This window comes from Brassica napus, chromosome A6 (genome assembly GCF_020379485.1).
Source record: "Brassica napus cultivar Da-Ae chromosome A6, Da-Ae, whole genome shotgun sequence".
NCBI lineage: Eukaryota > Viridiplantae > Streptophyta > Magnoliopsida > Brassicales > Brassicaceae > Brassica > Brassica napus.
The window spans coordinates 13,898,323-13,916,073 of NC_063439.1; the positions used below are offsets into that span (position 1 = coordinate 13,898,323).

The 17,751-nt window shown below is 45.0% G+C and overlaps 1 protein-coding gene across 1 annotated transcript; it reads left to right on the plus strand.

Annotated features, from left to right (window-relative positions):
• The first annotated feature begins 12,460 nt into the window (after positions 1 to 12,460).
• On the plus strand, positions 12,461 to 15,443 carry LOC106409378. Its single transcript, XM_013850029.2, has 7 exons — positions 12,461 to 12,664; positions 12,744 to 13,067; positions 13,172 to 13,441; positions 13,793 to 14,060; positions 14,303 to 14,499; positions 14,596 to 14,664; positions 14,748 to 15,443. The coding sequence occupies exons 1-7, from the start codon at positions 12,461 to 12,463 to the stop codon at positions 15,441 to 15,443; spliced, it is 2,028 nt and encodes a 675-aa protein (XP_013705483.1).
• Positions 15,444 to 17,751: the final 2,308 nt, after the last annotated feature.

Sequence of the window (17,751 nt, forward strand, 5' to 3'; positions counted from 1 at the left end):
TCGCGGGATATCTGAAGATGTCAAATATAAACATAGAGGCATGGTTTTGGGATCTCGTATCTTTTTGATATCATGCCTTGAGATGTTAGAGACCAGTGCGCTGGGTTTAGGGCAAGACCTAGGTTTACTTTCGGTTTTAAGACTTATGCGGTGACTAGCCGACTATCGATTTATCTGTCGCAATTTTAACCTGATTCGTATCGATTTAAAGTCCGCGATAGGTTCTCGGCTTAAATGACTTGCTTGATATGAATCGAGCACCTCTACGGAGACAATTTTTAAGCCAACCGGAAGTGCTAGACCAAAATTTCGGCTTTCTTTTATAGCGCTATTATCCTTGTATCGGATGTACGAGAGTCATATTTGCGAGATGACTATGTCTGTTTAGGACGTTCGCGAGTTCGATGTGATCAGCATCGGACTTGGCGACGGATGTCGCCGTTTTGATCTTTTGCGCAAAATATGTGTTAAAGTGTACTTTCTACATGCAAATTTTTTTTACGGAGGTTCCGTTTTTCGTTGTTCGGAAGAAATAACTCTTGAGGCATCTCTTGCGACGTCTCGCGATGCTAAAGGTTGCTTCTTCCTAACGGCTGAGTGCTTTGCGAGTAAATAATTTGCTTGGTTAAGATGTGTCGGATACATCGGGAGTGTGGTCAGATGTATTCGAATTTTGAGAGTATACGAGTATATGTATCCACTTCCCTCCTTTTTAACGAGGGGGGACAGCTGAATTTATCTTTTGACAAACTGTCTACGTACTCCTTATGGAGATCAAGCCGTCTCGTAATTCGGTGATTGCGAGTTGCTTTGTTTAGTGATAGTATTTTTTGAGATGCATCGTGTTCCAGGTCCTAGGAATTTTTACGCCTTGCATGTTGGCTATCTCGTAGGAGCCTGGTCGGACGACTTTTTCGATTTTATAGGGTCCTTCCCAGTTTTCCCGCGTTTTGTTTGGCAGTGTTTTGGAAGACTTTGCAAAGGACCAGATCTCCTTTGTTGGGGTCAAAAACGGTCAGGACGGAATTATCACCCGAAAACCCTCGGAAATCACATTTCCGAAAGAGATACTAAAAAGAAAGATATAATTTTCGTAAAAAATAACCAATATGAAGTTTTTACGAAGAGTATCCTTGAAGATTCAAAGCAAACGAACCAAGCTCGGTCGTTGCGTAACTACCGCACATACACGCTGTCCGGTTGATACGTGGCAACCAAGTCCGACCCGCTCGGTCGCTGCGTAGTGATCGAGCTCTTCCGAAACGTCGATACGACACCAGTCCATGCATTCTCGTCAAACCTTCAAATGCTATCTCCCGAAGACCGTAGCAAGCTCAGTCCATGTTTTCCGCTATTATAAATCATCGATCAAACTTTGCGGATTAGAAACCGCGGGGAAGTTTGTTCTTTATCGAAAGTAGTAAACGTGTCGAGTCGGAAGACATCCCAAAGGGACCTAAAACACGACTCGAGGCCCATCCTACGATTTCTTAACCAACACCCCGTAAACCACAAGACGGTTTACGCTTGGTCCACAAGGAAGGATAAATGTCAAGTTTCCGCGGATAAATACGGATGTTTTGAAGATAATTTTGAAGATCGGGAAAAACGGAATATCTCCATTTTTATGCTATGACGGCTTAAGGGCAGAAGAGTAAAAGCGTAAACCGACCTTGGAGCTAGTATATAAGGAGTCCTAGGCGAGGAGCATGGGAGAGAACTTTTTCAGAGCAAACTTAGCACTTAGAGCAATTTAGGCATTTTTCCGTTTATGTTATTTCGAGCTGCGACTCAATTAGGTTTAGCCGTCTTAGGGTTGCTAGAACTAGGAATCTCGCCGACAGCTCTCGAGCCCAGGCTTATACCTTGTTGTAAACGCTTATACCTTGTTGTAAACGCTCATACGCAAATTCGGAATAAGATCTTCTTTGCTCTCTTTTTCGATTTCTTATACTTTATCGTTGTTATTCTCGTGTTCTGATTGCTTGACGTGTGGTAATTAGCAGATATCCGGGTCCTCTGGGAAATTAAGGTTTTCCTAGTTTTCTTATTTAAACGAAAATCGACAGTGCGAATTTCGGTTCCCACAGTTTGGCGCTAGAAAGAGGGGGATACGGATCAATCTAACCCGCAAAAGCCACATCACGCTCAATCAGACATGTCAACTAACGACGCGGATAACGTGCAGACTCCTCTTAACGGAGGCAGCGGCACCGATCTCCACACTCCAGCAGCGGACGTATCCGCGGCCAACGCACAAGCCAACGCCGCCACGCTCGAGGAGTTTAAAACGATGTTCGCCACCTATGAGAAAATGTCGGAAGAACAGGATAAGCTCGTGAGTACCTTGACCAAACAGGTTGAAACCTTAACGGCAAGGACTCAAGCAATCCGTCCCCGCGGAACCACCAAAATCTGCGGGAAGAGGCTCGACTTCGCTACCCCACTCGACAGATCTGGAGTCGCGCGGGAACGACCTTCCGGTCAAAACCCTAGCGAGAAATCTCCTATCGAAAAGGGGAACCCTGAAAGTCTTCTGCCCCCAGCAAAGGACTCAGAGGATAACGAAGCCGAACGCATTGACCTGGATCCTAGCGATGTCTCCAACGACACCGACGAGGACGTCGACAGACATGCAAGAAGGACCAGAAGCCGATTTGCTCGGGAAGGCTCCCCGTTCGAAAAACCAATGACGGAAGAAGAGGAAATCGCCTATTGGAACGAACAAGAGGAGCTGGCTGAAAGGCAAACCGAGCTCACTCGTAGTAAACGCCGACAGGCTCGGAAATCTACTGACGAGACATCGGATATCCGCGATCTTCGCGACTACATCACCAAGACTGCGGCGGAAGTGAGGGCCGTAAAGTCTCAAATCCATCATGCTACTAGTGCTGCCCCCGAAATCGATCGACTGCTGGAAGGAGTTCGGAAGATCCCTTTTACCAGTCGCATCTCGGACATGAGGGTGTCCGATCCGGGAAAAATCAAAGTACCAAAGTACGATGGTACGGCCGATCCAAAAGCGCACCTTCAAGCTTTCCACATCGCGATGGGAAGAGCTAGACTGAAGGACGGCGAAAAGGATGCCGGCTACTGCCGCCTGTTCGTCAAAAATCTGGAAGGAGCGGCGCTCGAATGGTTCGCACGCCTCCATCGCAACACCATCGGGAGTTTCCGACAGCTCGCATCGGAATTTCTCAAACAGTACTCTGTGTTCATAGACAGAGAAACTTCCGATGTCGATCTCTGGAGTCTCTCCCAGAGGGAAGGCGAACCACTCCGTGAGTTTATCAGCCGGTTCAAGCTGATAATGTCCAGGGTCAGCGGGATAAGCGACAAAGTGGCCATTGACGCGCTGAGAAAGACGCTCTGGTACAAGTCGAAATTCAGAAAGTGGATAACCCTCGACAAGCAGCGAACGATCCAGGACGCCCTCCACAAAGCAACGGACTACATCATAGTCGAGGAAAAAACTAAAGTCTTATCGCAAAAACATAAGGCGGCAAGACCATCCTCGAAGGATGTGGATCCGAAAGCAAGAAAGAAGAACTCTCGTAACGACAAGTACGTCCATCACGAGGGGGAACATCTCCAAGGAACGCATAATTATGCGATCAATTCGGATCAAGGCCGAACCATGGGCAACACGTGGACTCGCAATCAAGGGTATGATGAAAACACCTTCTGCGAGTTCCACCAGTCCCGAGGACATTCCACGACCAACTGCAAAGTCTTGGGAGCAAGACTGGCCGCGAAGCTACTCGCTGGAGAGCTCTCGGAAGTAACTAGCGTCAAGTATCTTAACCTCGATTCTGATCGCCCTCCAAAAACGGACAGAAATCTGCCCGCTGAAAAATCCCCTCAACGAAATCAGCCTGGGGATAAACGCGGTAGGAGGCCGGACGACAAGGGGAACGATAACAATCGTCGCAGAGTCAACATGATCATCGGAGGATCACAATACTGCGGCGATATTGTGTCGGCCATCAAGGGTTACCAACGGAAGGCAGAGTCGAGTGCAAATTGGCTTACATGGTCTCCTCCCCGAGATGGCCAAAATTGCTCGATCACCTTCACAAAGGAGGAAGCAGGCGGCATCGATCAACCTCACTGCGACCCGCTCGTCATAGATCTCGTCATACGAGACTTAGAAGTCAGAAGGGTACTCGTCAACACGGGAAGCACGGTCAACGTAATCTTCTGCGACACTCTCAAGCGGATGAGCATCGAACTCGGAGAAGTAATTCCGATGCCAAGACCACTCACGGGGTTTTCAGGCGAAGTATCGATGACTCTTGGATCGATCCAATTGCCAGTCATGGCCAAGGAGATCACGAAAATCGTCGAGTTCGCGGTAGTCGATCATCCCGCTATCTACAACGTGATCATGGGAACCCCATGGCTCAACGCCATGCAGGCAGTCCATCGACCTACCACCTGGGTCTCAAATTCCCAACCCCAAGCGGAGTCGCGGCTATCTGGGGATGCCAAAAACAGTCGCGACTATGCTTCCTCGCAGAGCACAAGTTAAGGCAAATCATGACTTCTGCAAACGCACGAAGATAGATCGATCTTCGGCCAAAAACGCCCCAAGAAAAGATGAATTAAAATTGTCTACCAACGCAAACGCATCGGACGTCGAAACTCGACACGAATCCGAAGCCCACACTACAACTCAACCGGAACATCCGGAAAATAGCGTTGACCCAGCCACGATCGACACGGTCAAGGCGGACAGTGCGACGTCTACCGCCGAGTAAAAACACTCGCGGCATGAAACAGAACTACGAGATGGCTTGATCCTCGAAAGGGGTACGTAGGCAGCTCGTCAAAAGACGAGTTCAGCTATCCCCCTCTCTAAAAAGGGGGGGGGAGTGGGTGCGTATACTCGTATACTCCCACTTAGAAAAGTCATCATTATTGTAATCGAGTTTTTAGAAACTTCAAAAACTTTTACTACAATCTACGTTGCTCCTTTTTATCGAAAACGTTTATACTTCAGTTAAACGCAAAAACTTTCCGGACACATCTAGAAACGTTAAGACTCTTGTCTGCGGCCTCATCCGGTCCAAAATCGTAAAATTATCATCTTTCAAACACTTAAAGTTACACGTATAATCCTCGAAACAACTGCGAGACGTCGTAAAGTTAAAATTCGAAGATAACACGAACAAATTGTCCGAACGCGACCACCAAAACCCTACACCCTGTTCGTCGATTGCCCCCGATGAACACGCCAGCCGTCTTAAACAAACGCAATTTGATCACTCTTTTGATCTTCAAAAACGTCCAACACAAGGACAAAAGCGCGCTACAACAAAAATCCGAAATTTTGGTCTAGCACTTCCAGTTGGCTTAAAAATTGCCTCTGGTAAGATGCTCGATTCGTACCATACAAGTCATATAAGCCGAGAACCTATCACGGACTTTAAATCGGTACGAGCCAGGAAGAAATCGCAACAGGAAAAACGATAGCCGGCTAGTCACCGCACAAACCTTAACCAAAAGTAAACCTAGGTCTTGCCCTAAACCCAACGCTGTGGTCTCAAACATCTCAAGACATGATATCTAAAATATACGAGATCCTAAACCATGTCTCTCCGTTCACATCTCAATGTTCCCAAAAATCTCGCCGACAGCTCTCGAGCCCAGGCTTATACCTTGTTGTAAACGCTCATACGCAAATTCGGAATAAGATCTTCTTTTCTCTCTTTTTCGATTTCTTATACTTTATCGTTTTTCTTATCGTGTTCTGATTGCTTGACGTGTGGTAATTAGCAGATATCCGGGTCCTCTGGGAAATTAGGGTTTTCCTAGTTTCCTTATTTAAACGGAAATCGACAGTGCGAATTTTGGTTCCCACATCCTTCATTAAACCTACGATTCCGTACGTTGGAATTATAGTACTTTGCAGCGGCGTGTTGGTAATTTTGGATTTGGATGAGCGCACGATCTCGACGCTTGTTAATGAGATCGAGGTCATCCAAGAGCATGGCATCGTTGAGTTCCTCTCGTTCGGGTAGTAACCTTCTTCGAATACCGGGGAACTCTACTTCCGCGGGAATCATGCATTATGTGCCATACACTAGAGCGAAAGGAGTTTCTCCCGTTGCTCGCCTTGGTGTGGTACGGTGAGACCAGAGGACTCCCTCGAGTTCGTCGGCCCAACTGCCTTTTTTGGCTTCTAGGCGTTTCTTCAGTCCGTCGAGAATTGTCTTGTTGATTGTTTCAGCTTGTCCGTTGCACTGTGGATACCTGGGAGTTGACTTGTTGAGTCGTATCTTCCATTTTTTGCAAAATGCCTCGAACCGGGTGGAGATAAAATGAGATCCGTTATCGGTTACGATCTCGCAAGGAACTCCATGCCTACAGATGATGTTTTTCCATACGAAATTATCGACTTGGACATCTTTTATACTTGTGTCTGAGTCTGCCTCTACCCATTTTGAGAAAAAATCGGTGAGGACTAGAAGGAAACGCTTTTGCTTTGAATTATGAAGAGGTCCGACAATATCTATGGCCCAGCGCATAAAGGGGTAAGGCGATGCGATGGAGGAAAGAACTTCAGCCAGTTGTCGGATGGTTGGAGCATGCCTTTGGCATTTCTCGCATTTTCGGGCGAACTTCTCGCAATCTCCGATCATCGTTGGCCAGTAGTATCCATGGCATTTGATTTTCACAGCTAGCGATCTTCCACCGGAATGGTTGTCGCAGGAACCGGAATGTACTTCCTCCATTACTTTTCTTGCTTTTTCTCCTTCGAGACACGTCATAAGTGGTCCGGAGAATTTCCATTTGTAAATTTCGCCGTCCATTGTCACGTAGCGCGCGGCCTTTGTTCGGACTTTGCGGGCTGCACATTTCTCGGTGGGCAGTTGCCCGTCGATAATATAGTCTCGAATTGTCTGAAGCCATGGGGTATCGCAGCCATAATCAGATTGCTCCGATTGCAGTTGTATCGTAACTTCTTTTTCCTCGTCATCTTGACCTTCTATGAGGTTGACGACGATTGGTGGTCCGATGCTTGGATGCTCGATGAACTCGACTGGAATTACCCTTTTAAGTCCAGGGTCGGAACTTGATGCTAGGGCCGCGAGGGCGTCTGCCTGGACATTCTCGGAACGAAGGATTCGCGTAAGGGCAAAACAGTCAAAGTCTTGAGCTCGACTTTGGACCAGTTTGAGGTACGCATCCATCCGTTCGTCTCTGGCTTCATACTCTCCGCTGAATTGACTGGCCACTAACTGGGAGTCGCAATAAGCGTGGAGGTTACGTATTTTTAAGCCGTGAGCCAAATGTAGCCCTGTGATGAGTGCTTCGTATTTGGCTTCGTTGTTCGAGGCGTGGAATTCCAGCCTGAACGATTGCTCCAAGATCTCGCTCGTTGGAGATGTGAGACGGATTCCGATTCCTGATCCTTGCTTGGATGAGGATCCTCGACGTGGAGGAGCCAGCTTGAATTTGGTTCCTCGTTGGTTATGGTCCCCGTTGGTAGTTCGACCAAGAAGTCTGCGAGCACTTGTGATTTTGCACTTGTCCTTGGTCGGTACTCGATATCGTACTCGCTCAATTCGACTGCCCATTTGGCCAGTCGTCCTGACTGACTCGGGCTATGCACAATTGTCCGTAGGTGAAAGGTCGTGAGGATGATGATCGTGTGGGATTGGAAATATGGTCTTAGTTTTCGGGCCGATGTTACGACCGCGCATGCTAATTTTTCCATGCTAATTACATTCGGCATCCAGCAAGGTTTTGCTTATGTAGAAAATAGGTTTCTGCTCCCCGCGTTCTTCCCTGATCAGGACTCCACTCATGGCCGTTGCTGACAGAGCGATGTATAAGAATAAAGGCTCCCCTTCCACGGGTTTTGCGAGGACTGGAGGAGTAGCTAAATAACGCTTCAGCTGTTGGAAGGCGTTTTCGCATTCTTCCGACCATTCGAATTTTTTTTTTCCTTGCAAGACATCGTAGAAGGGCAGGCACTTGTCTGTTGATCGTGAAATAAATCGGTTAAGCGCTACGATCCTGCCGGTCAGCCTTTGGACTTCCCGCTTATTCTTTGGAGAAGCCATCTCGATCAATTGCGTTGATCTGTTTTGGATTTGCTTCGATACCGCGGTATGTGACCAGGTAGCCGAGGAATTCCCCTGATGCCACAACAATCTGCATTTTGTCGGGTTGAGCTTCATGTTATGGGAATTTAACTGCGCGAAACATTCCTCGAGATGTGACACGTGATCCTTTGCTTGGAGGGATTTGACGAACATGTCGTCGATATAAACCTCCATCGTTTTTCCGAGTTCTTTGGAGAACATTCTGTTCACGAGTCGTTGGTAGGTTGCGCCAGCGTTTTTGAGGCCGAAGGGCATTACCTTATAGCAATAGGTTCCGCGATGGGTAATGAAGGCAGTCTTCTCGCGATCATCGGAGTTCATCTTAATTTGATTATAACCTGAGAAGGCGTCCATGAAGGATAAGAGCTCGTTGCCCGATGTTGCTTCTACCAGTCGATCGATATGTGGTAGAGGGAAACTATCCTTCGGACATGCTTTGTTTAGGTCGGTAAAATCTACGCAAACTCGCCATTTCCCGTTTTTCTTTTTGACTACTACAGGGTTGGCGAGCCAGTTTGGGTATCTTACTTCTGTTATCGACCCGACTTTAAGCAATTTTTGACCTCGTCGTTTACTGCGGAAGCACGTTCGTGTCCTAGCTTCCGCCTTTTTTGTTTGACGGGTTTGAACGTCGGATCGATATTCAGCTCGTGCCACATTATGTTAATGTCGATCTCTGGCATATCTTCCGCGGCCCATGCAAAAGTAGTGAGATTCTTTTTAAGACAGGTTACGAGTTCTATCCTCAAAGGCTCGCGGAGATTGGCTCCGATCTCAACGCAGCGTTCCAGGAATGCTTCGTCGAGACAGATTGTAACCACGGGTTCGCAAGTTGGCTCGTATTTTTCATCCAGGGCCGTGATGTTCCGAGATTGCCAGAAGAGTTCCGCTGAATCCTGACTTCGCGTGTCTTTGTTGGAGATATTTTTCTCCACCTTTCTAGGAGTGATCTCGAGGACCGGTATTTTTTGTTTTAGTTCTGCGGCGAAACACACCTGTGATACTCTCGGATTTCCCCATATTACCTCGACTCTGTTAGGGGTTGGGAACATGAGACAAAGATGGTACGTTGATGGGATAGCACGCATGGCGTTCAACCACGGCGTTCCCATGATAACGTTGTAGGATGCGGGACGGTCAACGACTAGAAACTCTGTGACTTTCGTCACGGTTCCGGCTTTGACTGCAAGATTAATCGATCCGTAGGCCATGGTTGTTTCCCCCGAAAGTCCCAGCAGTGGACTAGGGTATTTTGCGACTTTGGATATATTGATCCCCATTTTTTCGAGAGTATCTTTGAAGATGATATCGGCCGAACTTCCGGTGTCTATTAGCACCCTAGCGACGTCGATGTCGTGAATCGTCAGCTCGATAACAAGGAGATCGTTTCGAGGTTTGGCTCGATCGACCGTTGCTCGCCCTTGAATGAGATGACGTTCACGCACGTCGAGTTGTGCATATCGTTCCTGATCTTTGAGTGGCTTTTGCGGGTTAGATTGATCCGTACCCCCCCCTCCTTCTAGCGCCAAACTGTGGGAACCAAAATTCGCACTGTCGATTTCCGTTTAAATAAGGAAACTAGGAAAACCCTAATTTCCTAGAGGTCCCGGATATCTGCTAATACCACACGTCAAGCAATCAGAACACGAGAATAATAACGATAAAGTATTACAAATCGAAAAGAGAGCAAAGTAGATCTTATTCCGAATTCGCGTTTGAGCGTTACAACAAGGTAAGAGCCTGGGCTACTAGAGCTGTCGGGGAGATTCCTAGTTCTAAAACCCTAAGACGGCAATAACCTAATTGAGTCGCAGCTCGAATAACAAAAACGGAAATATGCCTAAATTGCTCTAAGTGCTAAGTTTGCTCTGAAAAGTTCTCTCCTCCATGCCTCTTGCCTAGAACTCCTTATATACTCGCTCCAAGGTCGGTTTACGCTTTTACTCTTTTGCCCTTAAGCCGTCATAGCAAAAAATGGAGATATTCAATTTTTTCTGATCTTCGTAATTATCCTCAAAATTTCGTATTTATCCGCGGAAACTTGACATTTATCATACCTTGCGCGCCAAGCATAAACCGTGCTACGGTTTACGGGCTTTTGGTTAAAAAATCGTAGGATGGGCCTTGAGTCGTGTTTTAGGTCCCTTTGGGTCGTCTTCCGACTCGAAGCGTTTACTGCGACTTCTTTTGATAAAGAACGAACTTTCCGCGGTTTTAATCCGCAAAGTGTGATCAATGATTTAGAATAGCGGAAAACATGAACCGAGTTTGCTACGGTCTTCGGGAGATAGCATCGAAGGATAGACGAGAATGCATGGACTGATGTCGTTTCGGAAGAGCTCGCGTAGCGACCGAGCTTTGGCTCGAGCTCGGTCGCTACGTATGCGACCGAGCTTTGGCTCGCACTCGGTCGCTACGTAGCGACCGAGCGTGGCGCGTTTAGTCGCTGCGTAACGACCTTTTTCGAGCTCTCGTCGGACGTCTCGTTTTTCCTCCACAAAGCGTTTCGTAAGAAAGAATCTATTTCGAAAAAGTATTTATCGGAGAAATTCTCATTTTTTTCCTCGGACGTTTTGAATGTTAACTTCGTCGTAACCGTTTTTGACCCCAACAATCTCTAGTCAGCTAAAGTAGATACTAGAGTGCTCGGTGAACCTATCGAACCTGGTCTCTATTGGTTGTAGTCGATCCTTGATCCAAACGAGAGTTTAGGTGTCAAGGTTGAACCGCAAAGGGAACAGCTCCACGACAGTGGGCTGCTCTACTTGAGTGATCCATGTTCTAGATTGTGTTACATTACGCTTGAAAAAATGTTTGGTTTAGGATCAACACCCGATGAGAAACCCTAGATTGGCTTCTCTTTAATATTGAAATTACTCTTTGCAATCATTTACTTTACTTCCACGTTACTACCTAATTCAAACCCCACTTTTAGTTTTAGCTAAGTTGAAAACTCATAAGAATAAAGTGTAGACTGGTCCTCTTGATGGAATTTAAATACTACAATTACCTTTGTTAATTTGACAGTAGGAAAGGTTCAGTTTTAGTGTATCATTGACTCTATAAAAATCAATAAAAACTTATAAAACTTATGCTCAAAATAAAAGACAATATCAGTAAAAACCTCCCCCAGACTTAAAACATTGTCTCCATTGTTATACAGTCTGAGATTGGATGGAAAATAAATCATAATGACAAAATTTAACAAGGAAAATCGGTATACCTACTCGCTGATGGTGAGCGTCTATTGACACAGTTAAGTGGCGATCGATCGGTACACCTGATGCTCCGTCGATCGACATAGATCGGGTGTGGGTCAATGCTAGTGCAGAACCCGTCTTCCTTGGGTCTTTTTTTGCAGATGAACAGTGTCGATCGACGCTACTACAGTAGTATCGTTTGGCGCTGCTATAGTATCTTTGCTACAGTTTCGTCACTGTTATTCATGTTTTTTTGTTTCTTTTTCTGAAAAAAAAATAAATGCAAAAATCATTAAAACATAAAAATTAAATAATAAAAATTTACCTAACAATGGGTTGCCTCCCACTCAGCGCTTATTTTTTTAATCATCCGCTTGACTTTTGGAAATCTGATTTAGTCCGGATGAGAATAGGAACTTGCTCGAAAACAAGTCCATGTATCTATCTTACTCAGTTTGTTGATGTTGTTGACAAAAGCCCTTGCAGAAGCTTCCCCTCTTTGTCTCTTAGTTCTGAATCACATAGCACTCTGACCTTGGTAAAAGGTGTTGGACCCCCTCTGTAGTGCACCTTGATATCACTCAAATTACCTTAAGTGATTTGTACTCTCTCAAATTATCGCTCTGGTAAGTTAAATGCTTCGGCTTTGTCCGCTCCGTTGCTAAAAAGTAACCACCTTTACCATTTTCTTTTTCAGATCTGAGCCGGCGACTTCTAGCGAACGGTACTTATCGTCCAAATCTCTGCTTCCTGTCAGTCTCACGGGTTCTACTCTAGCGAGCGAACAAACTGTGTTTCATCTTTCCTGGGAACGAACGGTGCTTCATCTCTCTATGTCTTCTCTCGTTTAACTAATAACCTAACTAGTTGACTTATATTCTTGTAACCTCTCTTTTAGTTTGCTAACTAACCTATTAGTTTCTTCTCTAATCCATTTTCTGCTTCCGGTCAATCTACTTTAAGGTAGACATCATTGTTGATATGTAGACATCTTTTTTGAATTGTTGTATACTGTTTTTGGCTTCCGTTGGCTTCATCGAAGCAGCAAGAAGCTCGTCACCCACACGGGCTAGCCTGGCTAGGTTAGTGGTGGATCTAGATGCTTTTGAAAATTATCTGTGGGGAAGAGTAGCCTTTAAATTCTTGATGGAGTCGGTGAAGGGTGTAGACTTGACAAAGACGTATGCTATTGAAGGCTTTGTTAAGGTTCTTAAAGTCTGGGTCTACTGCTGTCTCCCTGAATTCAGAGCAGGGTTTGGTCACCCTATAGAAGGTTCTCCGACCCCACCTCTACTTGCCTTCATAGGTGGCAAAGGCAAGAGAAGGCTCAAGGAGAATATGCTGAAACAGGTATGCTTCTTATGTTTATACATGCATTAATTTGATATAAAGTGGTTTTATACTAACTTAATAGTTTTATCTTCTGCAGACTAGGACTAAGAACTTTACTATGAAGGATTACTCTGAAATGTTCCCTTGCTGGGATGGTGAGCTGGAAGATGAGAAGGCTGATAACATAGTGAAGGCAATGTTTTCTTCAGGCTGGGCGTGGGAACAAAGTTACTGGCCTCTTGTCGGAACAAAAATGTGGACATATGTGAAGGTGGAGATCCATCCGATGAAGACAGAAGCTGGTCAGATGATGCGAAGCTTGAAGACAGTGTCCCCTTCTCGCACACAGTCTGATGCAGAATCACGCAAGAAGGCTCGTGAGTCCCCTGGCCTGGATGTGGAGACCATGAAAGGAGAAATAGTTCGTTGGCTAACTGGCCTGACTTCTAATATGGTTGAGGGCTGAGCAGATGCGAGAACACTCTGAAGACACAATCCCGCATGATTGAGGGCCTTAAAACTCAGGTGGGAGCTGTTGAGAAGATGGCGCGTGAAGGTTGGAAGGAAGACCACACCAAAGCTGGTTCATCTACTGATGTACCTGAGGCAAACAAATCTGATGGAGACAAAGCTAAGAAGGACAGCGCTGAAGAAAGCAAAGTTGATGAAAGCGATGAAAGCAAAGGTGAGGAAAGCAAAGGTGAGGAAAGCAGGGCCGAGGAAAGCAAAACTGCGGAAACAGCTCCCAAAGGAATGACAACAAGAGCCAAAGCTAGAGACACCCAAGCCACTAAGGTTAGTACCAAAACATCAGTGTAAAAGAAATAACTTTTTTGCATTTGCATTTGGATTTGGAACGATGGAACCTTTTTCATGTTGTGCGGAACCTTGGAATATTAGCCCTTTTTCATTTTGTTTTGGAACCTTGGAATATTAGCTTGTTTGGTTTGAAAAACGTGTGCATTTGAATGTTTTCTTTTGGTTTGTACAAGATTTGTGGCTGTTATTAATGTGTTCTTTCTACTGAAAATAATTGCAGAGTGAGAGTGAAAATGAGAATGGAGAGTGGATGTTACATGTGTTATCTGCAAGAGAGCTGGAGAATCTCGCAATCACTTGTTCTTTGAATGCTCATACACCTCTCAGATTTGGGAGCATCTTGTAAAGGGGATTCTGGGAAGAGATTTTACTACAGACTGGTCGGAAGTTGTGGTGTTGTTATCACGGGTTGATAATGACAAGAAGAGATCTTTCTGTACTCGATATGCTTTCCAAGCTATTGTTCACACAGTATGGATGGAGAGAAACAAAATAAGACATGGAGAGAAGCCTTTACCTTTGGAAGTAATGAAGAAGCGGATTGACAAAGGAGTTAGGAACAAGCTCAGCCTAATGAGATTGAAAGGAGGAAAGGGTATGGAGAATGCTCTTCAATATTGGTTTAGTACAAGAGTGTAGATAGTTAATCCTTAGAAGTATAAGTTGCAAAGGATTAGTATTTTCTTATTAAGGTCTACACTTGATGTAAAAGGGTTTTTTTGATGAATATAAAATTCATTCAAAAAAGAAAAATGAGAATGGAGGCATAAGTGTTGTTGTAGTAGATAAAGAACAATCATGCATTGAGTATGGTTCTGTGAAAAACACTGAAACAAGTTGGTAAACTGAGAGCTGCTCGCATTGTGGCCGGTGCTAAGAGTGAGCGGCAACGTAGGCTTGCTGCAACTCAGCAGTCTTCTTTTGATGGAAACAGCACGGCAAAGGTTATTATACCTAACCAGCCAAAGCAAGGCCAGGGATATAACCCATTAGCTAATCTTGATCGCCAAAAGCTCTCTGCTCTTCTTGATTGGGTGAAACTTGACCCGTAAGTCATCTATTTCCTAAATTAATTGCTCTTTATATAAAGACTTTGTAGTGTTTTATTTATTTAATTTGATTATTGACAGCAAATGGCGACAGAAGGTCAAAGGTTCTTCAAGTCATTGGTTCTACATACTACTAACTCCTCCAAATTGGTTGATGTAGCCTTCTCTCTCATGTAGACTTCCCACACATGTAGATGTCTCGGATGTAGAAATATCTAATGTTCTAAATGCAGCACATGAATGTTGGCATTAATCTCTTAACGCTCCGATACACAAAGCACCCTGAATGGTTTAGGTCTGACAGAATTTGCATGTTGGATGCTGTAGTTACTCAAATGTGGACAGCAAAGTACTCAGAGTATCTGGCCTCTCCTGCCAATCCTGACGGCTCAGGTAAACTACTCACTCCTGGCGCCTTAGACTACTACACAAGCGAGGAACCAGCGTATAGCAGATCAAATAAGACATCGGCACTGGAGATTGATGATATATATGTGCCATTATTGGTCAAGAACGATCATTGGGTAGCTTGCTGGATATCAATCCCGAGGAGACGTATAGTGATTTGGGATAGTGATCTTGCTTACGCTATAGATGCAGAAATTGCTAAGGCCGTGAAGCCTATTGCACACATGCTGTCGTACATGCTGCGTATGTTATCTACCGGTGCGGAGTGGGAGTTGTACATGGTTGATTTCACACATGAGCGTGAATCTGGGGTGCCACAAAACAAACAAAGTGGTGACTGTGGAGTGTATTGCTTGAAGTATATAGAATGTCATGCACTTGGCATGCCCTTCCCACCTCATGAGCTGTGTGATAAGAAGATCAAGACAATTAGGTGTCAGATGGCAAGTGAGATATTTGATGAGACCAGGATAAACGGCACAGAGAAACGTGATTACAAGCATCTCGGTGTCTATGACTAAGGTTAATCCACTTCTTTGGGTAGAATTGAGGGAAAGTATGAAGTTTTTTGGTGACTTTCCTCATCGGATATATGTAGGTTGATGTAGTAGGCTTTTGTACCAGACTATTGTATTGTGCTGTGAGTAACATGCTGATGTAGCACACTTTTGGTTGTAACAAACATATGTAATTTGCTTGCAGCAGACTTAAGTATTAGTATTCTTTTACAAAAGACTTTTACAGAAGTCTGCTACTCGACTGTTATCTAGACATCATCTTTTTATCAGTATACTAGTCTTTTTTAGCTCATATTCGACCAAAAATACAATTTCGAGACAACTCAGAGACTTACGTATTAGTCTTCTTTTAAAAAAGACTACAAAAGAAGTCTGTGTTAAGTAAAAGAAGACTATAAAAGAAGTCTGCGTTCTGTAAAAGAAGACTACAAACGAAGTCTGCGTTCTGTAACAGAAGACTAACACATTAAGACATAAGACAACATCCAAAGCAATAAGACAACTGATAATTTCCACACATAAGACATAAGACAACATACAAAGCAATAAGACAACATCCAAAGAAACAATACAACTAATATGTTCCATGTTAAATAAAAGAAGAGAAGAGCATCAAGGTGAAGGCATGAAGGGATGAGAGGATTCTGAATAAAGGAATCAGTACATGAGGGATGTTCGTACAAGCCAAGGCCGTACAAGTGAGGCCGTACACTTAGGGAAAGAGGATCAGTCTAAAGTTACCCAAGTGAAGTTAACCGGAGAGATTAACCTTGTTACAGTCTTATCCTGATCAGTCCGTTGAGGGAAGAAGACCAGCGCGTCTCTAGCTGTTCCAGGCTGTAAAGCAAACAGCATCTTGGTCGTAGATGCCAAGATATCAAAGCGTGTAGGCTCTCCCATTGGATCATTTCAAATGGACGCTCCTCTTCCCCTTTGACTCCACATGCTTCTACTTTCCTAATGTTTAACCTAGTGTCTCTCTTCATTACTATATAACTTGTACTCTGATTGATTAATGAGACAACACACGAGTTTAAGAGTCTCTCTCTCTAGTTCATCATGATAATCTCATACACTCTCTCTTAAACACTCTAATCTCTCTTGAATCTCTCTTAGACTTCTCAAAACCTTTCTTATTCTCTAAAATCATATGGTATCAGAGCCAGGTTGGCTGTGGTATTGAGATCTTGTGTTCTTCAGCTTCAGATAAAAGTTCTTTCTTGTGAGATTCTAAACAAAGTTCAAGCAAATCAAGATGGGAGGAAGCAAGGTTATTACGGTTCCGATTTCACTCAAGGGTGGGGGAAACTACCTGTTGTGGTCTAGGCTTGTGAAGACAGCCATTGGGAGGCTAGTATTATGGGGTCACATCACAGATGAAGCTCCAGCACCAGTGGCCAGTGCGGAAGAAGGTGGAAGAGAGCTCACGGTTGCTGATGGAAAGAAGTGGATTCAAGATGACTTGATGGTGCTATCTGTGCTGCAAGGATCACTTGAAGAACCTCTCTTGGAAGCATACAGCTACTGCGAGACTCCAAAACACCTGTGGGAGGTACTCCAAAAGACTTTTGGGAACGTTACCAATCTGAACCGTGTGTATGAGATCAAGAAAGCTATCAACACACTGGTACAAGATGGAGAGGAGTTCACCAAGCATTTGGGCAAGTATAGATCCTTGTGGTCTGAGCTTGAATCATTGAGGCCAAGCACTGCTGATCAAGAGCTACTCATGGAGAGGAGGGAGCAGGATCAGGTGTTTGGATTACTGTTGACGTTGGATCCTCCGTTCAATGATGTGATCAAGCACATGTTGAGGATGCCAAGTCTCCCATCTATGGAGGAAGTGTGTGCGCTGCTTCAGGAGGAGGAAAGGTCACTTGGTTTCTTCGGAAGCAAGGGAGACTTAGCTCTAGCCAACAAGGCTGAGGAAGGAGCGCAAGCTAACCGTGCAGTATACAAGACTGATGAGAGGAAGTATGGTGATGAGAGAAGGTTTGGAGGCAACTGTGATCACTGCAAGAAGCCGGGACACAAGAGGAGCCAGTGCTGGATCCTTCATCCCCATCTCAAGCCGGCCAAGTTCAACAAGGACCAAGAAGCAAGAGCTAACCTGTCTACTGAAGCAAGTGAAGCCGGTCCATCAGGAGCAGGCTCAAGTGCACAAGTGGGTGAAAGCGCAGGAAAGGCAATGGCAACTCACTACACGGCCACAAAGAGTTTGGAGCATGAAGTGATCCGCGAATCTGACATTGATGCCCTCATCAAAGCTCTTAAGGAGTCTGGTACATTCGGAAACACTCTTGGTTACTCT